The 27,099-nt window shown below is 42.5% G+C and overlaps 1 protein-coding gene across 1 annotated transcript in view; it reads left to right on the forward strand.

The window, feature by feature from the left end:
• Positions 1-27,099, forward strand: part of MIB1 (MIB E3 ubiquitin protein ligase 1) — a 345,878-nt gene that overhangs the window by 157,141 nt on the left and 161,638 nt on the right. Inside the window, exons 11-12 of the mRNA XM_069220006.1 lie at positions 10,706-10,903; positions 15,557-15,708. Coding sequence (XP_069076107.1) covers positions 10,706-10,903; positions 15,557-15,708 — 350 coding nt within the window. The remainder of the gene's footprint in view (positions 1-10,705; positions 10,904-15,556; positions 15,709-27,099) is intronic.

Genomic DNA, 27,099 nt, shown 5'->3' on the forward strand with positions numbered 1-27,099 from the left:
AATTTGGATGTGCACTCTGCTGCTCCTCTTCAACACAGTCGTTGTTTGTCCCGTCCATACCTCACCGTCGGTATTGTTGTTGATCTCAATTCTTTTCTCCCTCATCTATCCATCAATGTCGACTTCATTGGGGGTGACTCGAATCTACTGTGATCCTGATGGGCCTTTTCCCTTTGTGCGGACTTTATCATCCATGTTCCCTCTGCACCATGTCCACCCGGTGATGGAACGAATGCTCTTCCAATTTTGCCCTTGATGCACCTACAGATCCTTTCTGTCCAAGAAGTGCTACAGAATCAACTAGCTTGACAACTTGAGAGGAGGCTTTGGTCTTACCCATACCTCCAAAGCACCAAAAAATAGGATTACAAGGCAACTAGCCCTGTACATACTATCCCACCACCTGTTGCACCACCTTCACATCCTACAGTAGCATCATATTCCCCACAGGTTTCTATTCATTCCTTCGGGGGAGAAGGGTATGACAGACATTAATATTCCATAACACTTCAGGATGACCCGTGGGACACTTAAGACATGGACCCTCCTACTGACACAGTCCCTGATCTTTACCCAGCAAAGCCATCTGCCCCAGACAACACCACTACCTACCACAACATCATAGGTAGGGCGGCTGCATATCGCAAGGTTCAGCTCCACACCAAGGACGAGTTTTTGCTCAAGACCCTCTCCTCTAGCCAGTGTTCAGCACAGTATCTGCCGATGCTTAAAGGTATTCTTAGACACACCCCTGACATCTTTAAAGACCCAGTCAAGGCATGTGTCATTACTCCAAGGGTTGATAAAAGTATAAACCTTCCCCAACTGACCCTACATTTTTTAGGCTAACTCCCTCCTGACTCTCAGGTGATTGCCACAATGAGAAAAAGGGAAAACTCAAAATTATCTGGTGAGTCTCCCCCACCAGACAAAGTAAAAAGATACATGCAGCAGGAAAGAGGGTGGCTGCTTAGGCTGCCCACCAATGGAGAATTGCTAACTCCTTTGACCTGCTCTCCCACTACGACAGAGATCACTGGGACGAGATTGAGGTGCATCTCCCTGAAGAACATAAAACAAGCATTTGCAATGCAATAGGTCTCGTATTTGTGAGAGTTGGAGCTATTGGTGTTGTAAATGAAAATGTCTTTTATCTACGTGTTTTGGTTTCTGACGTAGTGGATGTATGCCAGGTGCAACAAAAACCCATACAAAGCCTGTTGCTGCAGGAGAGAGAGAGGACAGAACAAGGCCACCATCCTGAGGAACCACATGGCACCACACACAAAACCATGACAAGGCATGACTCCAGGACATGGAAAGGACCAAGAGACAGACACAAGTAGAAACATATGTATTATTTTCACACCGTTTGTTGTGCACACTTTTGCCTTCTGTATGGCGTCATCTGAAGCTGTGGCACCCCTTCAGCTTGGTTCTGAAAGTTCTCACTAATTGAGATAGTGGTGGTCTGGGCTCATTGTGTTAGTTCAGTCACGGCTGGTCTGTTCCATGCAGTGATGGTGTTATATAGCATTCAAAGGCTCAGGTGGTATCACCCTGGATGAATAAAGGCCAAGCTAGCCCCTTTGGGAATCAAACATTTAATCCTTGCTGCCACACAGATCTTTGCTGAGGACACATTAGACCTGTGGGCTACCTTAGCCCATACTCAGGCTACCTCCACTTAAATGCTGGGACCTCAAATTTTAAATACGTGTAAAGTGAACAAAATGTGTGCTGCAATTATGTAAAAAACCCACTTGATGTACACTATTTGAACTGTCTAGGGTCTTTCCACCGTGACCCTGTGTGAGCCATGTTATAATAACCTATCAAGGTTGTGCCAGCAACAAATATGGGTTCGTCAGTGTCTATTTGAAGTCTTTCTTTATTGTCTAATACCAAATAAGACCCAAGTCAAAACAACACATTAGGGTTGCATAAGTACAAGCAGTGGCTGGTCCTGGTGGCCACAGTTTGTGAATCAACAGTTCTCCTGTTTAAAACATCTCCTGCCTATGGAATCTTTACTGTCACTGCCCAGGATTGACTTTGTGATGTAGCACCCTTGGGGTGTGTACCCATATAAACAAACAACCTCTATTCCTATAGGCGCGGGTGGTATGCTGAAGCACTGAGAGGAACACCAGTAGAAGCAGGAGTGAGAAAAGGGTCACTTGATAAAGTCAGAAATATATTTTGACATTTATTTTCCATGTACTTAGTAACCACAGCAATCAGAAATAATGCATAGAGTTTGCATCAAATGAAGCATGGGAACTTAGTGGAGTGGTTACATGAAGCCTGGGGTTGGATGAGAGGAGAGCAGGTTAACACTACTGGACTGTGACAGACGATGCACGGATCATTATACACAGTAGTCCAGAAGGTGATGGGGAAGCGCTCTGTGTCTGTGACAGCGACTATGGGGGCGGGGATTTGAGGTAGGGCCTCTTCAAACAGGAAGCAGTGCTATTGGAGTGCTGTTTTAGACAGTGCTTCCGGAAGTGGCATCTTCAAGGTCGCAGTAGCTGTGAGGGGACTGCCAAAGCCATGACACCAAAAAATTCTGAGAGGAGAAAGTAATGGAGTTTGCTCCACTTTTGTGCCCTATGATCTGCTGCTCCTCTCACTGTGGCACCCTTGTGTTAGCTTCTTTACGCTACAGGTTTAGGAAAATGGCTACCTCTACTGAACTCTATTTGAAGAGGCCCAATTTACATCCAAAGGCTAGATGTGTTTTGCTACCAAGCTTGAGGCAGTAAAGTGCTTGGGTCTGGAGTCATTTATCCTTTTCCACCATTTTGGAGACAACACCTTTCACTATCTTTTTACCCAGAACTAACCTCTGTGCTTGGTTGGTGTCCCTCCAGAGGGTATCAAGAGCACGTGCTATCGCCTAGTGTTAAGCTCTGCTTGAGTCAGTTGATTAATGCACCCACTGCGGAGGTCTTAACAGCACGAGAATGTCACAGATTACAATCCCGATTTAGCTTGTTCACCTTTTCATCTCTGCAAGGTTGATGCAAATGAATTATAGCGATTTTGTAAAGAACGGCACCTGCTTTGCAGTGCTATGAAATGGCAGAAACTGCATTATCAAGCGCTATATAAAAAAAAAAAAGACTAGTTATTCCCAGACTGCCCCAGCTCACACCAGACAAAGAACCCTATGTTAGACGATGTGGCATAAGGGTCAGAGCTTCCGACTCTGGAGCTGGGGAACATGGTTCGAGTCTTGGTGCTGGCTCAACTTCATGTGATTCTGGGAAAATCACTTAATCTCCCCTTGATACCAAAAATGAATGTGTTCTTTTTTTAATGTAACCGGTGCTTATGTAAAGCTCTGTAATATCTTTGTATCAAGTTTGCGTAATATAAGACTGCCAAAAAAAAAAAAGCGCTCCAATACCTGTGTGTCGAGTTCGCGCTACTTAAAACTGCAAATAAATACATTAAAAAGGCCCTGCCGACATGGGAAACAAACAGCAAAATGCCTAAAAACAAGGAAGAAGAAGAAACATCATACCTCCATGATCACAAAGCGGCGAGGCAAAACAAAATATTAGTGCTCCACACTAAAGTGCATGCCCGATCGTGCAGTAATCCATGTAACAGGGTCAGTCTCCAAGACGATGATAAAACAGCCTCAAGGTGGGACAAACATAAAGCATTTACCAACGACATAAAGGGATTTTTGAAAGGCAGGCCCAGGAACGAATTAAAGTGATGGGCATTAGATGGGCGTGGTTAAAGCCTACAGAATAGATTGCAATAGGTTGAGAAGAGCAACGCTTGCACGCTGTGATGCTCAACTTAAAAAGGGCATATGAGATCACCTCGCGGGGTAAATTGATTGAGAACACCTCCCTTCGCTGCACCCTTGATACAGTCGACACCGCAGCAAGAGGCATTAATTCTAATGTACTCCTTAGAAGTCCCGCCTGGCTTAGGGTTTCAGGCTTCAAACCCAAACTGCAACAGAACATCCTCACACTTCTTTTTGAGGGCGAACATCTCTTTGGCCCCCAAGTAGACACTCTCTTCGAGAAAATAAAAAAGATAACTAGATAGCCAAAGCTATGAGTGGGTTGCAAACAGCATCACAACGTGGCTTCTTTCACCGTTCACCCTATCATGGAGGGACATAATCCACCTGCACAGATCCCTCCACGTCTTACCAACGTGCAAAGCAACACAACACCTCCCTTAGAGGCTACTTCCGGGGCTCCTGGTGTGCAGTAATTCCAGGGGAGAAGCCTAGGGTGGTTTCACCAAACTATTCTCCACCAAACCCTGACTGGACAACCTTCCGAAGTCCCCCCACACACCACCAGTCAGGGGTGACCACAAGGCTCCCTCCTTTTATCCTGATAGGATCTCAAACCCAACAAGGAAGCGCGGCATGGGACAACGTCATCGAGTTAACTAAAGTTATAAAGGCATAACTAGCTGAAAAGCCAGCCTTACAACATACGTGTGTCTCCTAGCCCAAGTATCAGGAGGAATCAGAAAAGCTGCACCCTTCAGAGCTGACCTGCAGCTTTTCAAGTAGTGTGCAGAAGTGGCTCTATTCCAGTGGCTTGGCTTGAGCTTCTTGATGACAATTGATTGGTCAGCATAGATACTAGACATGGAGTTCTGGATGATGATGATGATGATGTTGTGGCGTTCCTGAAGAAGGCATTTTCGCCAAAACGCCGTTGAGAAGATATCAAGCGACAAGGAGATTTGAGAGAACCCGACACAAGTGATTGTAGAAAAAATGTATATTTGAGGCAATTTTAATGGTACTAAATGCATGGAGTTAAACTGATTGTTTGGAACATAATTGATGGGATGAATTATGAAGAGAGGTGAAACAGAAGATCCCAGCTAATCAAATTACCAAGGCAGAGAACTAAAAGACCCATTTATATATGTACCTTTTATGCTGACGGTGGTGGTGTGATTGAGGTTTGAGTAAAGGTATTTAGTTGATGTGCAGTGTTGGTTTTTATTTTGGCTACTTTCTAGATGTGTAAGTATGTTGTTCAAGACATTTAATGAATGTATCTAACCGAAGGAATATCGTGTTCTAAAAACTGTTATGTATTTATAATAAGAAAAGTATTAAAGTGAACTAACTATATTTAAACAGGTAGTCCCTATTCTTTGATCAGCTTTACAAGTGTCCACTTTGGGTATGCTTCCAAGAAAAGCCATTGTAGCGCCTTGCTTGCAGGTGGAGTGTGGCCTAGGGTTGTAGGCAAGTTTCATATAACTTTAATGTAACAGGTTTGGATGCATTTGACAATCCACCTGGTGATATCTGCCTTAGAAATGGTGTGACCTTTATGAGGTGCTGAAAAAGTCATAAAACGTTGTGTCTTACGGAAGGATTTATTCTTGTCTATGTAATACATAGAAGCATGGTTAATGCCATGCATGTTGAGTGGAACTGAGTCTGGTCATGGGAAAAAGACTGGGAGCCCAATAATTTGGTTAAGGTTGAATGGAGAAACCAACTTAGGATAAGAGCTTAGGTTTAGTCTAAGGAGCACTCTATTATTGTGGACCTGGAAGAAAGGTTCCTGCAGTGTGAGGGCTTCTGGTTCACTAACACGTCTAAGAGACAGCATTGTCTTCAGGAAGGCAACCTTCCAAGAAAGAAACTGAAGAGAGCAAGTCTGGTGAGGACAATGTTGAGATTCCAGACTGGGGCTGTGGTTACTTTTGGTGGAATTTCCTGTTTATGGCCTTCCATAAACAGGTCACTGAAGAGTGGCATGTTCCCTTTTATGCGTATATTCAGCAGTGGTGGCTAGTTGTAGCTAAATTGATGTGTAGGCAAACCCTAACTATGTTAAGTGTAGGACATTACAATGTCTTGTGTTGTAGGTGGGTTTATGATGTTTGGACTACAGTACTGGACAAACCGCTTCTACTTACCAGCTTAGCATGACCCCGAGTATGTCTGTGCACTCTTGAGGTAGGCCAAGATAACCAAACTCTAGGACCTCAGGAGCCAAATCGCCTACTTGTGCTACTTGGGGTCTGGTTGTCTGACTTTAGCTGTGGATGTGTGTGAGAAGGTTCGGCCTGCTGAGGAACCTTTTGTGAGGGAAGATGGACATCTCCAGAAGGTTTGAGAGCCATGCTTGTCTGGCCCATATTGCAGCCTCCAAAATGAGGGTAAGTGAGGTTTGCCTCTGCTTCCAGACTACGTGTAGGGTATCAGTGGAACAGGAGGAAAAGCATACCTAAAGATTACTGACCAGTTTACCCTCTGAGCATTGCCCATGAACTAGGGTTGTGGAAACATGGCAGCAGAATTTGGGCATTTTGCATTTCCATATGTGGCAAAAAGGTCAATGTTTAAGGTGCCCCATCTCTGAAAATAAGGAAGTAGGATTAGTGGATAGAGTTTCCATTTGTGGACTTGTTGCTGTATCTTGCTGTATCCTGCTGAGCAGTTCTGCAAAGACTATGTCCACTCCCAGAAGATACATTGCTGGGAGATTTACTCGGTGGTAGATCGCCCAGCACCAGATTTGCTGCACTGAGGTTGACGGTTGAGGAGTGTTTACCCCATGCTTTTATAGGTAGCACATAGCTTTCATATTGTCTGTGCACACATTACCTATCTTGCCTTGAATCTGTTGAATAAATGCTTTGAGGGTAAGATGAATGGCTAATGACTCCAAGTGGTTGATGTGAAGTCCTGGTCAGTGAAGAGGCCAGAGACCCTAGACCGCCATGTCGTTGAGCTGTGCTTTCCAGCCAGCTAGAGATGTGTCCTTTGTGATAGTCGCCTGCGGAACGGAGTCTTCGTGGGACCTGCCCCCAGATTGTTGCTGTTTCACCACTGCACAGAGTGGTGGGTGCTAGCCCCAATCAACACTAGATTGTTTGGCTGACCCTCCACTTGTGACTATTGACCTGACAGGTACTCCTTAAGCGGGTGCCTCTAGGGCTGTGAGTGGGTCACTATGGAAATGCTCAAAGCCATGATTCCAAGGGGTTGCATTACTGTGTGAACCGGAAGTAGGCGGAGTGGCTGAAGAAGAGGCAGCACATGTATATCTACAGCACTAAATGCAACAAACTAATTCTTACAGGGTACGTAACATAATCTTTCCATGTTGCTCTCTTAGCTTCAGCTTTGTTCGGTCCAATATTCTGCTAACATTAAGGGATGAGCACTCTCAATGTCATGAACCAAAAGTAGATGCTTTTATGGTGTTTTTGTCTATAGCGATAATGGCTGTGCAAAACAGATCAAGGTGAAACCTAAATCCAAGATTTACCTTCTGCTCAAGGATCAGTGTGTGCTAATTACTGGTGCTCTGATAGGGTGTTTTGCTGTGTTGTCAGTAACCATCATCTGTTTTTGACTGTTTTTCTTTTGATGTCTGGTTGATCCCTATTCAGATGTGAATCAATGTTTCATCTGTTTACATTTGGAACTAAGTTGATGCAAAGAGGTAACCCCCTGCCAAGGATTGCAAATAGATACTGAAGAATTGTGACATCTTTGTTGTTACTACAGAAGCTGTGCTTTGTTGCTGATGTGATTTAGCTCACTTTGATGGTTTTTCTTGTGTCTGCTTGGAAGAAATGCAACCATATTAAGCCGACCCAGACACTTCAGCTAAATCTTTTAGGTGTTTTAGGAGAATCTTTGTATTGTATGCCCCTGAGAGGAGTAGGAGAGCCAGGACTAAAGTGCATCATGAGTCGAGGCATAATTTCAGATCTTCGGTGACGTTTACTACCTAGGAAATTAGTACCACTTGTAGATCTTAAACATGAATGGCTTAAATGGAGGACCTTATTTTCTTCCACAGAGTAGCCTTCATTGATCTTTCAGTGAGTGGAGTTAGTTTATAGGTTGGTTGGGTCAATTTTTACAACAAACCATCATCCTACAGCCAACCGTTTTTTAAACAGATATTATAGCAACAGCATCAATGCCTTTTGGTATCTCTTCTTTGCTATATAGGCAGGTATTTATCCACTAGAAGTCTTGGCTAAAGGCGTAATCACTGGTGCCGCACATTGTTAATTTGGGATGTCATAGTCTTTAACTTTTCTGCTGCTTGAAGACTTCTCTCTTAACTGAGGTAAGTGGATTTTTCTTGTTTGACGCTAGTAATTCAATGTATTTTCTATAGCTTTCCCACTAAGATCACTGATGTGTGGTACAGGGCAAGTGAAGTATTGCCTTTTGTCTGATATACTTGTGTAGTTGAATAACCCCTGGTAATCCCCTGCACCATTTTACGGTGTGGGATTTACATTGCCTTCTGTAAGCTGTTGTGAAATATCTTCTTGTGACGTGGTAGGTTATGGCTCCATCTTTGACTGGGTAGCTTTTCACTAAGACACTTGTTGGATGTTTTGTTTGAGTTTTTATTTTTAAGAACTAGTTTACTTTGTTGTTATTGGTTTTGTGGTACTTTGAGGGTTCTGGTTATGTTCATATGTACGGTGTTAGAGTTGTTATGGGAATTTCCTCCTGTGGGACAGGGACCAGATGTCTGCCCATTTGGCCTGCCAGATAAGGGGTTTTAAGGCCTTACTTGAATATTGAAACCTCGGCGTGCCAAGCTTTTGGGTTGGGTTAAAGATTATTTAAGGTAGTGGTCAAATCCTAGTGAGCCCAGGCTGCCTTAAGCTATTCCCTTTTGTGATGCTTACTCAGAGGTTAACGTTGCCCAGCAGAAGAATTTTCTATTATCTAATTTACGTGTACTACACTGAGTCAGTGACAGTAACAAGGTGTATTAGTCATTTGTGAATTACTGAAAGGATGACGGATGATTTTGAGCTTGTAACTCATTGTAAAGTTGAGATGAACTGTTCTTGGCTGCTAGTCTTCTCCGCTCTACCAGAACTTGCCCTACTCCATTTTCCTATATCAACTCTCTTACTATCACATGTTCTGGTAGTATTTCTTTTGACCCTGCACGGTGTCACTCTCCACCTCCTGTTCCTTAACATCTTCTGTAGCTGCTCTCTTTTCGTTTACATGTGTTTGCATGCTTCCAGTTCATTCTTGTCTTTTAAGGAGTTGCTGGAAGGCCTTGTGCATTTTACACAAAAATGTTTTTTTTTATCTTCCAAACACAGGATTTGGCAAGTCTGTGATGATAGTTTTGGTCTATAGGGGTGCCACGAAGAGGCACAGACATCAAAGATTTTGTCCACTGCTAAAGTTGGTCTTACTCTTGCATTCTTTAGTGTTCAACTGGCATCAACAACGTGGCTCAAGAAAATCCTTTTGCCAGAGATCATTTTTAAAAGCCCAGTCATTCATGTCTTTTGTTGATATTCAGTGTAAATCTGTATTTATTGTTATAATCTTCTCCAAGGGACCATGGGAATCGAGGCATTGTTAGTAGAACCACAGTTTCTAGTATGTGATGCTCGGTAGGTAATATAATGAAACATTTGTAATCCTTCTCAGGGTAGATTACACACTTTTCCTTCACCCTTCCAGAATACTGCTTGGAAATAGACACAGTGAGGCTTTATGAATCTATGCAGGGTTTCCCACGCTAATGAAGAAAATCATGTTGTCCCCATGATACTACTGCGTGGGTAACCTCCCTATTGATACTCCATTCACTCTGCTTCCCCAGATTTAAAAGCCTGTGGCTTAGTTATTTGAAACAAAAATTCAAACATCAAAATGGAAGAAGCAATTTGTGCACTGCATTGTGGGGCCCTCGCTTTATTTAAGAACTCTGTAAACTGGTTGAGGTATCAGTGCTTTTATATCCATGTTTTCAGGCAGCAGAATATTATATGGCAGTGGTTCCCCAACCTTTTGGCATCTTCGGACCCCCACTAAGTCATTACCGGAAGCCCGGCACCCCGGCCTAAACATTGTCAATGATGTGAAGCGTAAAACAATACACAAAAACTACAGCAACAAGCATTCACACAATGTTACACACACAAACACACAAATGTTAACACATTTTATTTAATTTGCAAATATAGATAAAAATATACATATAATTTTAATGGGAAGGCTGGAGCTTTTTTAAATGCAACTGAAACCACACATTGTCCGTACTATATTAAGTTTGGTCACCTGCCCTGTTCCCACGAATCACTCTGAGGAGACTAATTTTAATTATTAGCCTCCGATTTCATATTCCTTGACATTTACAGCGTGTTTCAAAAATTTCAATTGCACATTTAGCCACTTTATTTTTAGACACTTTATTAAACTGTTATTATTATTTTATTTTCTAAGCAGTCACGGACCCCCTGAGGCGGCTTAGCGGTACCACCAGGGGTCCCCGGACCACAGGGTGGGAACCACTGTTATATGGTACATTAAAAAAAAAATTGACGATTTGATGGAGAAAAAGATTCCAGCAACATATTAATTCTATGGAGGGTGCCTTTTATTGAACGGTTAAAGGTAACTGTTTATTCCCCTTTCCTCTGCCAGCTATTTGTATATGTGGCTGAAACACCTACTCTTAATGACTGTGGGCCCGAGCAATACCCTGGTGTCTTCTGTTATGACAATGAAAGTATGACTACCATTGGCTGTTTTTAGACATGCATGCTGCATCATTCGAACACATTGTCTTAAATCGACCTCTAAAACACAGTACCTAGAGTATTCAAATGAAGTGTCATTGCGTTGTGTTGCAGTACTGAAGAATTGTGTGGCAAATAGAAACTGTTTATAATTTAGGACAAAGATGGAGACAGGGCAGTACACCATGCAGCTTTCGGAGATGAAGGATCCGTTATAGAAGTCTTACACAGAGGTGGTGCAGACTTGAATGCTCGTAACAAGCGCAGACAGACACCGCTTCATATTGCTGTGAACAAAGGCCACTTACAAGTTGTAAAAACATTACTGGACTTTGGATGCCATCCCAGCCTTCAGGTAAATTTCATGCTGTACATAATTTTAGTCGTGGCATAATTGTTTCTGTTGTCGTTCTTCAAGTTTTACTTTAACTCTGTACTCGGTCATAACAAACCCTCTAGGATACTCTGTGTTCCCAATAGAATCTGTAACCCATTTTCAAATATTTGTAATTGTTGTAAAAAAAAAAAAAAAAAAATTGTATTATTACAGAAGCATATTCACAATAAGTATGAAGAGAACTGTTAAACGTTGCCCCTTTTTTGTCTTCTAGCCCCCACAGCGCTCTTCATCTTAGCAGTTGTGCAGCTCCATTTACCACCTGACCAGAGTATGTCCATAAGGCTCATCATTGGGACATGTTTAATTTTTCCTGCTTTTTATCCTTTATTTATTTTTCCTCATTATGTATACTCTTTCTGCCAGCCTTTTGCTTCACAATTTGGAGATACCCTGTTCGATTATGGGGAACCATTCATTTTTCTCCCTCAGCTCTTTGACTTTAAGCTTGATCTAACTGTAGCGGGAAGAAAGGGAAAGATTATTCATAATGCCTTATCGGCCTGTGACCACTGTCATGTGGACAAGTGCACATGCATTAGGAAGATGTCTTGCAGAATTCTGATAAGAGAATGTGTGCTCCTGAACACCTGTCTTCCATGATTGACTTGGCTTTAGACAGTGGTCCCACTATTCCTCAGATAGTCCTATAAAAGTAAGGATGATACGTTCAAATCTTGCGTCTCCTTCCAAAAACATAAGGGTACCTCACACCTTTTATTCCTGCTGCGGCTCCCTCATTCAGACACAAGGCCTTTGCCAACAGAATACTCAACCCTGACAAACTGTTTGACTTTCAGGAGATGTTAAATATGAAAGACGCTTGTTTTGAGGTATACACGTTCCATTTCACTTTATTTTGAAGAGGTCTCGAAGTCTGGCCACTCTCCTAAAGCCCTGCATCAGGCAATGCAGGCCTTGTAATAGGCTGTGTGATACTTACTGAAAACTGTATATCATGTCTAGAGCATTGGCAATTGACCTCATGCCTCATTTACTTGCAGATAGTGGACTGTTTATTTGAGAAGCCTTGATGGCTTAGAGAATCTTTCAGGTGGCCCTGACTGGTTGCTGAAATGTTCGAGGCTCATGGTCATTATGATGCATACAATATGGTTATGTTACCAGTGGTTGCCCATTTAATGCTTTGACAAGAAACCACCCTGTAAGTTTCAAATTGCTTGTTCACGTAAGGTGTAATCCTCATCTCTGGCACCAAGTTAGGATATCGGGCTTTATAAGGAAAAAACAGTGCTTGTGCTTCCTAAGCTGATCACCTCACAGATCAATCTTTCTTGATTCTCAACTGAAAGTCAGCAGTGCTCAATCGGCTCATTCTAAGAGCTTCTGTGCAAGTTTTGGACTTTCTGGTTCTTGTTGAGCTTTTGCTTGATTCCATCTGCAAACACTCAGGTATAACACCCTTGGGGCTTCATCTCTTTTTTTCGGTAAATTAGGTGTAGCAGTTCTGCAATAGCCATAATAATTGTCAGTCTTTAGCAATGTCTTGAAAAATCGTAGTTTAGCTCTTTCTTTATCTGAGGATGCTAGTACAAAATGTGTATCCCAAATGGGCATCCCCTCATTTCCAAATTAATGTAGTGATGGTTTCATTGGAGGTAGGTGCAAGAGTAGTGAGTGAGGCTAGAGGCAGGAACTCTTCCTACATTTTTGCTTCTATAAAATGCAAAGACCCTAAGAAGTATGGACCAACATAGTCTTATAATTTTCTTGAATGTTGGGATGGTGGCTTTTTTCATCAATTTTTACAGGTCCTATGCTTCCAGGTCTGGGGAAAAAGTCACAATTTGAACTCCAGAAATTCACTGAAGTTTGACTTTGTTTTTCAAATACCTCACACAAAGTGTTTGCTGGTAGTGTTAACTTTCCTAGCCTACTGGTACTAATTGGTTTTTACTACAGATGCTATATCTACCTGGCTTCCTTAGTCATTCTTACTAGTTTAAAGGCAGGGTGTGAGGCTTTTGAGAGGCTTGTTTACATATTTAGCCCTTGTGAAGAAACCACAGAGGCCACTGTAGAAATATTGATAAATGGTACACTGAGTTCTTACTCCTGGATTTCAGTCAGTACATTCTTCTATTTCTTCATATCATCTTTTCCCAAGCATAAGGGATGTAATTAAGAAGAGATAATACACTCTACAATGTTTCATCACTGTGAGAGATTTCCCCCTCGCTGCCAGTGTATCATTCAGGTAAGAATAGTGTCTCCTTCACCCCGATCCCAAACTCAGTCTTGTTCAGGTTCATAGTGACTTGGTTAAGCAAAACCTTCTTATGGTCCGTAAACCAGTGGCTTTCTGTGGCTATCTTTCTTATGAACAGTTGCAAAAACAGTAAAACAAAAAAAAAGCAGTACAGTTATATGCAGATAAAAATAAAATGATTGAACATAAATAATTATTAGTGCTGCGAGAACCTATTAAAATAAGTAGAATTATCTAATAAAGCCTGACAGTGAGGGAGGAAAGGAAGATTAGAGAAAGCGTGGGCTGCTAGCACACTGACAAAAGCACATTTAAAAATGTCTTAGTTGGTGAAGGGCTGCAATTGTCCTTTTTAATTTAAGAATTTCAACAGGCCTGGTTTGGTGGCCTGCTGCGCATAGCATTACAGATGGTTGAATATTTTATCAGGAATTCTGCAGAATCAGATGTTAGAGAACGATGGCAAATACTTAAGCATATTGGTTTTCCTCCTTTTGGTAGGAAACCTTATCTGTATACAGTGTCTACAGTGTGGTTATTGTGTGTTTGAGTTGATGAAAAGCTTTTATTTACAATATTCAAGATGCTATTCAGAGGCCAACCACTTGATTGTCGGATAATCCAGACCAGCCTGTCCACAAGGGCTCAAGCTGAAATCATAGTAATACAAGTTAACATTTACTTCCTGTGGAATTTGCAGCACATCTGCCATTATTGTGGCATCATAGCTCTTGCCAGACCCGGCTTTCCTTTATGGGAGGGATTGCAAGCTAGGTCTGGCATGTGTGGTTGGGAAGATAATTGTGTGGTGGCTGTTCTGTGTGTGAAAGAGTTTCATGTAGCAAGTGTAGGTCAGATCTGAGTACCTCATCTTGTGGTGGACTAGACACAGAAACAAGCCCTTTAGAGAGATGTATTAGCTTGTCGTATGGTACACACAATTAATTTAATACCTACTCTTTTGAGGGCTCCATAAGGCCGTATTTGTGATGGAAGTCCACTTGTAACACAAAAGATTTCTAGTCACATGGTGGGAGAACTTCTGGATCAATTTAGGTTTGTGGTCTTAGTATTCCTGTTCACAGACTGTTGCTACCTCATTGCGTGAGAGTGCAAGGGCTTTGTTTGCTTGGCCTTGAAATGGGAATCCCAGGAAATGAATAGATTTGCCTTAGGAGTCTGAGGAGATGAAAAGATGGCGTGATCTCTGGGTTGGCTCACCAAGATGATGCCAGTGTTCAGGAAGACGTCCATGGTACCTTCACGTAGTGGGTTGGGACTCATGGTGTTTCTTGCTTTGTTGGCCGAGGCAGAACTGGTTACATTCTGTTCCATTTGCTAAATGTCACAGTTTGTCTTTTCTGGCTTTCAGTTTTACATTGATATTGGTCTTTCGGTCATTGACTACATGGAGGCAGCGATCAGAGTCTGGCATTGGTTTTATTTGTTGAATGATGAGTGATGTTTGTCAAGTTCCATAGAAAAGCCATACAACTGGACGTGGTCAGATCCACTGGTGACTTTATTACTCACCAGGTGCAGTCTAGCCAACGCCATCATTCTACATAGACTTCCATTGCACCTTTGGATATCTAAATAGTACCAAGTTAGGGTAATGAATTCCAGATTGGCTATGAGCATTTGGACAGTCTCTTGGAGGTTATTTAATTAACCTGGAGGGCAGGGTTAGTATGCAGGGCCTTGAATAGCCTCTGCTGTAAGATCCCACAGTGACTCAAGGTACTCCCCTAGTACCTTGAGTCACTGTGCAGAAAGCGTTCTTAGAGCCTTGAAAACAACTTGTGTGAATGTATTCCGAGTTAAAGTTAGGTTTTGCCTCCCAGAACGCAATATTGTCCAAAGATGAAGGTATGCACATAAGTAATTCTACCGGGAACAAAACGTCTCAGTTTGGACATGGCTGTTTGAGTTCAAGGATGTTATCCCAGAAAGGATCATTTCTGAAGCCTACCAGATATTTGTATGCACCCTATTTACGAGCCCCACAAAGAGTGCATGTCCTTACACCGAGTCATTAGCTTATTTATAGTGTTTCCTGTAGTCAACCCAGTAGCCTGGAGGAAATAATGGTGAAAGATCTAAATGTTATGCAGCTTAGGGGCAGTTTGTGTGGTAAAAGCTAACAATTTACAGACTTCTGTCACCAGTTATATGAAATGCTGTAGCGTGTTCACTTTGGAAGCTGCATGCTTTTCTTGGACAATCAAATGGATTCGTTTATCAAGGACTACCAACACTGAACATTGTGCTTGCATGTTTTCTCTGCTGTTGATATTTGTTGTTAGAATTAATCTTTCATCTTTAAGAAAAATCCAGAATAAATGACAAAAGGCAACTTGAAGGTCTCTGTCTCTTTAAAGGACTCTGAAGGCGATACTCCTCTGCATGATGCCATAAGTAAAAAACGCGATGACATACTTGCTGTTCTGTTAGAAGCTGCAGCAGATGTGACCATCACAAACAACAATGGGTTTAATGCTCTACATCATGCTGCTTTAAGAGGAAACCCAAGGTAAGAGACTTTTTACTGTTAACATTTGATTTCAGCAGATGGGAAATAATAAGAAAATTGAGTCTTTATTGCCTTTCTATATTGCATAATGTTTATGATTTATAGGTGGAAGTTTTTTTAACCACCAGAAACCCCCTTGACATACGATCAGGAACAACTGGAGTGGTGTGCCCATTGCAGCTTAAGAGGTCACATTCTGGTGTAAATAAGCATGAATCATATGTGCACACACGGATCTGGAAACCTGTCAGTAATTGTATTGAGTTTTTTGGACTTGATAATATGAAAAGTGAATGAGACAGCTGGCGGACCAAAGCTTATAGATTTATTTAAAAAATACTTTCCTGCAACCTGCTTTCAGAAGTAGTGGAGAAAAGCATATTTCTGATGTAATAAGGCTTCTATTTATTTTGGTATTGCTTGCAAACTGCAAGGTACATGGTGGCTTTAACCAAGATTTTTGGGTAAAAGTGCTTCCAGTGAGATAGCTTTATTAGGTTAACCTGTAAGCAGCTTGCCTCAAGATCTGAATGCAAAACTTTCTATAGCAAACTGGATGCTCAGTTGGAAAATTTCAGATAGAAAGCTATGCACAATATTAAAAGTATTGCTTCGCCGTGTCTCCCCCCCCCCAACAACACACACACACCTACCTGCACTTTTGTGGGAAAAAGTAAAACTTCTAAAATAATAAATAAAAATAAAATAAAAAATAATTCAGTTGCAAGCACACATCCGCAGATTTGACCAGTTTGCCAAAAAAAAAAAAAAAAAATGAATTCTTGGGCAGAATCTTGCTCTTTGCTGGCCTCCAGATAAGTGGTAGAAGTGAAAGACATAAAGGACCCTCACGGATTCCTTCTTTATTATACTTTAGTGAAGTTTATTTTGCAAGGCAAATACACTGCAGTCCTCACCTGTAATCCAGTACCCTTATACGTACATGGAATCTAACCACTATAGCCTCCACTGGGACAGGCATCGTCTCTGACTTTCTAATGTGCTGCTCACCACTGACCATTGGAGGACTCTTAACATGGTCCACTCCTGAAGGACCCAGATGGCCGAATTCTTTGACTGCTGCTAGACATCATCAGTGACATTCACAGAAATTCACACCATAATGCAGTCTGTCCTGGCAGGTCTCCAACCATCTCTCCTCCCAATAAAAGCTTGCCCGGGTCCATAAGACCTGAAAATAGACAGCCCTACACTGTAAACACCTAGGTGGCTGTAACATACAAGAAAAGAGACCTGTAGAGCTGATCAAGGATGACAGCATAAACTGATCATTAACTATGCTTCTCATGCCTCTTATCCAACATACTGCTAAACGCTGTGTCCAATAGAGGATAGTCACACTTCAGTGGTCATCATGCATAAAATGGAAACACGTCCCACATTGGATCAAAACAAGGACACCATACTTCTAACCACACACCCTACACAGTGTAGCATGCTACTGGTGCAAGCAGTGCTTCAACACCACAGATAGGAATAGTAATTGCAATACAGTGAGAGAACCTGTAAATGCTCCTGAAAGTATAGACCATGGGAGCACAATCTGCTCACACAAAAGATGCAATTTACAGTCTCTTTTGATTCTTTGTCCCTCATCCAAACATACCTGGGCCATTTACTTCCTCGTGCACTTCAAGGAAAAGTAAATGCTGCAGGGTAAAGCTGAAGAAAAGACTTACCTCAGCACAAGAAAATGTCAGGCATGCCAACTGCACTTCACTAAGAGACAAGGCACGAACAGTAGCAGGTACCTTGTAGTAGACTGCAGATTTCATTTCATTGACTGCTACTTGGTCTATGCATCTTTACTTTCTTAGTCTCTGGTGCTACAAGTAAAGTACATTAACTTGTGTAGTATTGCATTAGCTATAAATAAAGGAATAGAACCGGGATTCCTGAAAATTGGGACAGCGGGGAGATTCTCTTGAAAAATGGGAAAGGGTGAAGTGGAAACTGGGGGAGGTGGGCAGGTGTTATGAAAATAGTACGTGCTGGGTGGATATCTGAGCGAGAAATTGATAAGCTTGGTCCCCAATTCATTCTCCGGCCTGGTCCATACAAAGGAGGGGGGCTCTTGAAGGATAGGTTGGATGTAGTGCTTTAAGAAGATGGTAGGAAGTTCAGTGAAAGGGGCAAAAAACATGTGTGATGACGTCTAAAACTAGCACCGAAGGTGTAAGGAAGTACGCATAGGAAAGAAGTTCAGTGTTAACTAAAAAATAGGTGGAGACACTGAAAAGTGAATAGCAAGGTTCCGGAACACTAGTTGGATTGAAAACCTAAAACCAAATTAGGGCTCCAAAATTGGTAAGAGGTGGGAGAGCTGACCCATGTATTAAGAAGGGTTCCTAGGGTGCACAACACAAAGGAGAGGGAAGCTAGACTATTGGTACAAAGGGGTAGTCCTGCGACAGGGATAAGAATTGGTGTCCCTGAACATTTGATATGGAAGGCATCCAGAAAAATGGATAGCAGAAGTAGTTCTTAAACAGTGATAGGAGTGTGGGCCTGAAAACATAGGTAAGCATGGAGTGTTTTCCTACATTCATAGAAGGGTGCATATTGAGACATTGACAGCAGTGGGCTTTCTGAAAGACTGATCTAAATGAGTAATGGTGGCTCCTGAATCGCTTGCAAGGAGGGTAATCCTAGTACATAATCATGATGGGTCAGACGAGTATCTGTTGAAAACTCTTTCTTGTTCTGTGGTTCTGTATGTACTGTCTTCCCGATGACATGCATCTGTTTATTGTACAGCCCTTTTTTATGTTGGTAAGAGACCCCAAAGGAGTAAAGCAGGGATTTTATTCTGTTTTAGTTAGACATACTACTTTTTTTTTTATCACTGACTGTAGGACAACTGTACAGAATGTCTTTGCATGCAGGGCAGTATATGAGCAAGTGTGCATCGGTCCTCAGGGATGCATAGAAAGGGTTCTGGAATGATACCTTCTAAATAGCTTGTTAAAACGATGCTGCTCTGCCACTGGGCGTTAGGGATAGTCCTGTGCCCGTTTTTCCTTCAGACCACTGAGGGCTCTTGATTGTTTAATTTGATGCAGATTCATCCAAGTGCACCCCTCTTGTCAAGGGTGACTACCATCCCCTCGATCAAGAGGCTGTGAGAAACTGTCAGCGCTGGCAGAAATATCAGTCGTGGGGTACAGTCTTTTTACCAGCATCCCTGCGAAGAGAAGGCTTACCTACCCATTTCTTGTAAAGTCTCTGTAGTCTTCAAATAGTCTTTTACCGCCATCATATCTGGGTCATATATGGAGGAGCCTTACACATGTGGTTGGGGGTGGATTTGTTACCTTTCTTGTGTAAGTGGCAGAGTGAATAGTGTATACTATTTTACTCCACAAGTGTGTACTCTGATAAGATAGTGATTGGCTTAGTGCAAGGCTGCACTTAGCCCAGCTTTTACCTGGGGGTTACACAAACACACTGTGGGGTGGGAAGAAAGACCATGAAACCCTTTGAAGAGCCAGCATTCCCTCTTCTTAAGAGGAACTACTCTTTCTCATTATCCTTCCTTGATCTGCATTCTTCAAGAATCTGGCCTCCTAATGCAAGCTAGTACACCTGAGTTAGTTCCATCCATGCCAAGAGGGGGTGTAGTGCTCCACGTCTCCAGCACATTGTGTTCATGCCGAAGTCAGCATCTTCTTTGTCACTTACCCTCCTTGTGACATAGGGAAACATGCTCAGTTTGCCCCCAAGAGCTTGAGATTTCCTTGACTCCACTGCCAGCCCTGGAGATTTGTTGATGTAGGTAAATGAGGTTGTCTTGATTCTAGAACCATTGGGATTTTGTTTCTAGCTCAAGTGGTTCACAGGGTATCATCATTTGAGCCAGAGGTCGGGACCCCATGCCCCCCCCCCAATACCAGCATAGTCTCCAGCTTTGTATTGGTGGCTGTAGCAGATGCCCCTAGGCCTACAAAAAATATTGACTGCAGCTTGTTGAATCCGAGATGGAGGTCTCTAAATAGACCTTCACCTGGAAAGGGATATACAGTGTCTGTTAGCACCCTTACCCGCTACGGACCCCCACCGGGTAGTCCAGTGTGTCCCTTGGTCTGTTGGACCACAGAAGACTGTGCCCTCACAGAGCGCACTAAATAACGGATCATCCAAAATGAATCATTTTGTTTGCTAAATTTGGAGTGGGCACTTCGTCCTTTTAGTGTTGAGTGCTCAGGTAGTCCAAAGGGTACATTCTGCAAGTTGTTGTGGCAGATACATTGAAACATTGTCAAAATTCCCCCAGCTCCACTAGTAACTGAGATAAAATTACTTGAAAGTACACAACAAAAACGTTACTCGGCTTTGATGTGTAGCACCATAAACTGTTATGATTAGAAGTGTACCACTGCAGAACTGTAATTTGAGCTAGTATTTCTTGTTATGTGACGCTTTCACAAAGATCATTGGTTTTGGCTATCATGCACTGTGGAGTATCTCAGTAGGTTTTCTGAACACCTTCCAGTCCGTTATATTAGTGCTTAGCGTGTTTGACCTATAATGCTGGCTGGGTTACTATGAACATTCTGGAAACTGTTTTTTTTTTTTTTTTTTTTTTAAATGCTAATTCCGATTTTTGAATGTAGAAATGTGCCCCCATATGTAGTTTTCCTTTTCTTTTTCAAAGTAAGGAACTGCCGGGAGGTGGGGAGTATTAATTGTTAAGGTTGTGTCCGCTGTAGTCTGTCTAAACCTTTACCACCTCCTTGAGTAAGGTACAGCTTCTCATCCTCGCTACCCTGTTAGAATCAACTGCTAAAGGGGAGTATTTTTTTTCATCCAGTTGTAGCACAACCATTGTGGCCCAAGACACCAGTGGTAAATGACCCAGATGTTAGTTAAGGCCCAGCAGTACCTGACTGCCTTAAAGATCCAAGAAAGTCTCACAAAGAGCTCATAAAGCTTGTCTATATGGAGGATAATGAAGAAACGTGCATATTAAGGGTGGGCATCATAAAACACAGGGAGAGGTCATGAAATATTCTGCAGTAGAGTACTGTTGTCCTGAAGTGTAGTAGACGTGGGGGGGGGGTGGATTGCGGAGCTCTGAAATAATTAATTTGATTTAAATATTTAATGTGGGTGGTCCCGAAAAAGGAGAGTGGGGCATGTTAAACATAGAATGGTGGTGGTTGGATGTTTGTGGATGGTCTTAAAAGATGGGTTAAAATGGTTGGTCTCTGGACTGATTGATACAAAGCATTCCTGACCAGAAACTCGGGGTTGGACGTCAAAGGATGCTGGTTAGGTATTGGGAAACTCTAATACAAAAGGTGAGCTCAAATTATGGACTAGTACTGCCCAGAAACATGAAATGTTATTTATGCATAATGCTGTAGGAAGGTTTGGGGTGCTTTGAGTGCAGACACATAAAAACTGAATTTTAAAAAATATGGAGTGCCAAGGAACTCGGTGGTGTTTTGCATAAATTACAAAGGGGGTCTAAATGAAATGGGGTTCAGAAAAATGATTATTCAAGTTGTAGTGACTCAGGGATAGATGTAACATTGAATGTTTGCCCAAATGATTTTGAGACCACAATTCAATGTGGGGAGATTCTACCTTTACTGTTCCTCTTTTGCAGTGACCTCCCTTCTTATTTCCCTCAAATATTTGGTGTGTAGGTGTATCTGGCAAGGTTACCTGTTATTGTATTTGTAAATCATGGAAGTAGACGAAGGTTGTAACTTACAACTCATTGTCTTTGAAATAGCTTGCCTTTCTTGACACCGAAGACCATATCTACCTACATGAGACATAGTTCTATTCTCTTGAATGACAGTTGAATATATTGGAATCGCAGGTGTCGGAATAGTCTGGTGCCAACAAAAAAAATGCATTTGGTTTGGTCAGCCCTGGACAAACTGCCTTGGGCAAAAGTGGTGTCACTATGGTGTAATTGACTGATCATGGCATTGATCGTGCCCATAAAGCTGTTGCAGGAAAAGGTCCTCGTGGTTCTGAAACCCTTGTCTAGACATCCAGCCGCTTGCAACCTTCAGTATCCTGCTGCTTCCACAGATACCTGCACTTCTTTTAAATGGCAGGACGTGGGGTGTGTGTGTTGGTTGGTTGGGTGGGGTTGATTTGTTAGAGCGTGGGTCCTGCGTACTGGAATATCCGCTCAGGAGAACTTTGTGTAGACCACGACCTGGGGCACTTTTTTGTACAGTTTTGAAGAAGTATCTCTTTAATGAGTGTTAATATCAACATTCCCTGTGATCGCAAGTCGCTGACGTGGCATTGGTTTTACAGCGGCAATCTTTGTGTGTGCATGTAGCACAGAGTCCGATTTAAGAAAAGCCTATAATGAAAATGACGTGCATCGTTTCTTCTCTAGACAGATTTGCGGGGAAAATAAAATTTCTTGTGTAATGTATTAAAGTAATAGCTTGATTACTTTCCATAAGTAATCAGTTCTGTAATTCAGTTATAAATGAATATCTGTTTGCCTGTAGGTAGTTATAGGCGATTTTTGAAAGGTCCGTAGCCTTCTATCTTCTGGGATTGATAAAATGCTTACCGTTAAGTTGCTGCTGTTTAAGCAATAGACACGTAAGTTAGTGTTGTGTGTGAAATAGACATTCGCCCTCATTATGTGAACCTTAGATTTGCTACCTATCTTCTGACAGGTTGCCTATATCGCGCAACCACCTTTTTGTAAAGACTTGCTGTAAGCACGTGCGTTCACAGGATGCAAGATTGACAACGCAGAATCAATGGCTTTCCTAATCACTATTGACAAGTGCGTGATTATTTCTAGCTGGGTCATGGTTAACTGTGCTACCTTTGTGGGCTGTTAGAGACTGCCTCGTGGCTGCCAGGGGCTTGCTTGATTTGTGAAAGAGAGAGTGCGGGTGCCCGAAGCTGTCCTCAGAAGCCCGTGCAATTAAACGTCTGCGCGCCGAATCCCAAGGCTGGTGGTCTTTAATGCACTACCAGACGCTCCCTGCCCCCTTATCTCACTATTGAAGGTTCCTGCGTTCTCCCTTTGTGATGGTGCATGTTGCAGTCTCCCTCTAGTATTTCTAATATGTCTGTTTTCCCTCGCTTGCCCTTCTAAATATCTGATGCGTAAAAATGAGTGCCGGTCCCCAAAAAAGTGCCGGTGGCCCCGTCCAGCAACCCCCAGCTCAAATCAGCACTGCCCCTGCCCCCACCTGCCAGAGTAGAGGCATCTGTGTGATAACCCTACTTTGCACCAAGATGCGTAATAGCCATGCCACCTTGTTCTTGTAGGGGTTCCCTCTTCCTTGTTTGGGAGTGGGTATCCTTGAACTGCCTGCTCTCTACTTTTGGGGAAGCTGGAGAGGGGGGTGCTGGGGGCTCCTTGTCTTGATACAAACTGTTACGAATTCCGTCTTGGCAGCTTCTTGTCCTCCTTCAGGACCCGCGGTAAATCAGACAGGTTGCAAACAGGAGCTTGCTCCCGAATTTGAAGATCCAGTTGGTGTGAAAATACTGCACTATCCCACGCACAAGTTTCGCCAAATAAAACCCGGCGAAATGTGTGTGGGGACACGGTCATGTACGAGGTTTTACAGCTCGGCGTCTGGAAGAACGTGCTATCTCTTGTTTTAAGATGTGCAACTGGTACCGCGCAGGGAATGCTCGTGCATGGTGAATAGTGTCCCAAAATAAAAGGCCCCTCTGAAGTTGGCTCTAGAGCCGCCCGTAGTCTCAGTAAAGTCCCCTCCCTCAGATTAAGATTTAGTGTCTGATTCATACTCCAAACCATTTGTGACCACATGTGAACGCTCATTCTGGCAGAAGTTTAAACATGCCACTGAACCTATAACAAGCCATTTTCTCTCTAAATAAGGCCTGTGCTAGTTCTCTGTGACTCAGATTGGAAGACGGGGAGCGTGCACGTGAAGGTCTGCTTTGTGTAATTCAGTGTCGAAAGAGGGCCAGTGTAGCATTTCTTGAAAGCGAAAGGCATTAACAACCTCGGTTTGAAAATGTTGCCGATTTTTATTTTGGGGGTGGCGACGGTGCTTACTAAGCATGTAGTCAGCGTTGTGCATTGCTTATAAAACAGCATTGGAAATGTGTTTTTCGTTGTAAGGATGTGTGCGTCAGAATGTGACTGGTGCAGAATGTATTGGAACCTTATGAAGTATCGTTGTCTATTATCATGTATACTTAATTTCGAAATACGGTTTATTGGTATTCTCGCATTTATAAATCATGAAACCATTTCTGTCGTATTTCTAACACAAGCGGTGCTTGTCGGATGCAATGCATTTACGTTTCAACAGCAAAACCCCGGGTGTCCATTTTAATGCAGAGGTTCAAATGTGACATCTATGTATTGCCTCAATATTCCAGCATTTCCTTGGAGGTGTAAATGGACTCTGAAAGCAAGGCGCCGCTTGGTGAGTTTTTCCTGTGGGAATTACCCTGCATTTCCACCTAGCATCAACAGGGCCTTTTACATTCGCTCTGTGTCAATAACTAGAGAAAGTTACGTAACCTTTAAAATTATGACTTGGGTAAGAGACTGGTGCTGGTAAAGATTTGAGTTTGAGCACCAGTAAATCGGATGTTAAACTTTAAGTCTCCCTTGTATTTTCCTGCATGTAAGCCTGCAGTGGGAAACTAATATTTTCAGATGCTGTGTAGCAAAGCATTTCGAAGTGTCTGACGTTCTGCTGCAGGCATGACTCGAGAGTTCCACCTCGCTATCCTTCCCGTTGCCAAGTGTGAAGGTTTCAGTGAGAGTGCATGTATTTTGTCTTAAACACTTTTAGACCCCATGGTTATAGGTGTGATTTTGCGGGAATAGATGTGGAATGGGGACAGTTAAATAGAAAGTGTTGCAACTTTCCAAATGTGTTTGTGAACTGCTCCGCTTATTGTTGCTTCGGCCTGTAAAATCACTTTATTGGGATCATTTTTGGCCTGCTTTTCGGATATGACCTTCTGGTACAAGGAGTAGTGACTGCACAAAATATACAACAGTATAATGTTTAAAAAAAGGGATGTTTCCCCAGAAAACGTATGTACCTGAACATACTGAATATTATTGTTTAAGAACAAACATGATGAAATGATACATAATCTGTGGAACACCATTTTATTTCAGTTCTTCACATTATACAGTGCATCACATACATGTAAACTCATGCAGTAAAGTGGCAATTACAGTGGTTCATCCACCTGTGCATGGCTGGGTACCGGGCACCAAATCACCAAGAGCACACTGTGTTGTTGGCTTGTGTGCTCCACGCTAGAGAAACCTGTCGTCCTGTAGTTTTCAATGCATAGCTACAGCTGGTTGAAGGGGACCAAATCCATTGAAGAGGCGATTTGGTTCCATTTTACCAGCTCTAGCAAAGCATTCAGGCCTAGTTCCAACTGTAAAGCAGTGTGTGCGCATTCAAGCCGTTGGCTTCTGTGTAACACACATGTAGAAGTTATGCTGGAGAAGAAGATGCTAGTTGAGTGATATGCAGCTTTCGTTCAAAATGGCAGCCAGAATTTTATAGTGTTTGGCTTGACAACAGTATGCTTTATTCATAAAACAAACGATAACGAAAGATACATTTATTGCCATAATATCACGTTGACCTTAAAAGTGCAAATATGAACAACGTAAATAAACGTTTTTTTTTTTCACGTGAGGCAGTTCAGTGTTAGATGGAGTGCCATGACTGGTACTACAACACAGCGCTCCAGATACACTCGGACAGATTTGTCTAATGTCACAGATTTTTCACATACCTTTTAAAAAAATGAAAAGCAGCCTCTTTTCTCTTTCTTACGCTTGAGATAGTGTTCTGGAGCGAAAACGCTACATGCCATGCTCCTCAGATTATTCAGCCGTTGTTGGATACTGATAGTTGAGGACGGGCCCCAGTAACTTTGGAAGGAGGTGGCAACCTCCAGCAGAAATATGTTTGCACTCATGGTCCTTTCTGTTGATTGGAAAGTCATGGAAATCGTTTTCGCCTGGTAAAGACTTGGGCAGTGGTTTATCTTGAATGATAACCCAGATTTGTCATTCTAGAGGATCACCCAAGCCCCCCACTCCCTTTTCCAGTGTCCCTGAGGGAACCGTTCAAGTTAGCTGGCCCTAATTGGTGGAATGACAACCCTATTTCGCTGAAATGAACCACAGACCACTAACTTTGTAAAAAAACGTTTTAAACCCCACCTTTTTCGGGCAACTGATGGGCTTGGAGATTCGAGCGCCTTGATGCCATGGCGTAAGGGCTCTTGGAGTTGTTTTAGATTTCTAGTAACTGTAGCACGAGGTTCAATAAAGTTTGTGTTCTGTGGGTGAGCCGATGCATCATGGGTGAGATGCACTTAAATGCACCCCTCTGCTCCAGCGTGACCCCTACTGAAAGGTCACCTGCGCCCTTCCTCCTTGCCTCAAGCGCCGAATGCAGTAATGAAAGCGTTGCTATTTATACTGGGTGCGCGCAGACTCCCCTCCAGATACAGCTGCTCAAGTGTGCTTTTGGATAGCGGCGCGGTCTCTCGGACTGGCCATATCAGGGCACGAGGGGGGCATGGAAAAATCGGAGCAGCATTGGATAATGTCAGCATCTGTTGTCGGTGTCCGTCAGAGAGCTGACATGTCTGAGTTACAACAGTGTCAGCACATGCCCCAGGCCAGGGTGTGTTCGCTAAAACACGAACAGCTGATGCGTCGGATGAATTTAGCCTTGGTGACTGAATCAACCCACCCCGAGACCGGCTCTGGCGTTTTCCAAGCACTGCAGCCCCCTTCAGAAAAGAAACGTGCAGCATGTTTTAGTATATGATACAGAATATATTTGAAAGTTTTTTTGAGCAATTACAAATCACTTCATCGGGGTGGGTTGCATTGGTTATTTCTTAGGGACCTGCTATGCTGTACCCAAATAAAATAATTTAACTAATACCTATTTGAAGAATATTCTTTTTTTTTTTTTTTTTTTTTATTATTCCCCGTGTTTATATTTACCATGCTTACAGCAAGTTCATCGAGTAGAGCTTGTTTCTGAAATGCATATTTAGCTCGTAGTCCCAGGTGAGCCTCGGGTTGGTTATTCCACCCTTTTGTCCGTCGGAATGAAAGGATAAACACCGTCATTACAGTGCCTAAAAACTAAGGAAAAAAATCCGCAGTGGCAGACTCTACAAAATGCCTGCTAGCCGTTTGCAAACAAAACAGTTTACATAGTGATGGTAATCAGCAAAATAACACGAATCAGATGATGTCTTGTGATTTAGGCTATTAGTAAATGCTGTTGTGGCTCAAAATACGTTTGGATTTTTTTTTTAAAGCAGCAAATAGAATGTTGAGTTGAAATGTTCAAGGTATTTTAGTTATAGATCTGGTAGTAATGC

Source organism: Pleurodeles waltl, chromosome 2_2 (assembly GCF_031143425.1).
Source record: "Pleurodeles waltl isolate 20211129_DDA chromosome 2_2, aPleWal1.hap1.20221129, whole genome shotgun sequence".
In the NCBI taxonomy this organism is placed as follows: domain Eukaryota; kingdom Metazoa; phylum Chordata; class Amphibia; order Caudata; family Salamandridae; genus Pleurodeles; species Pleurodeles waltl.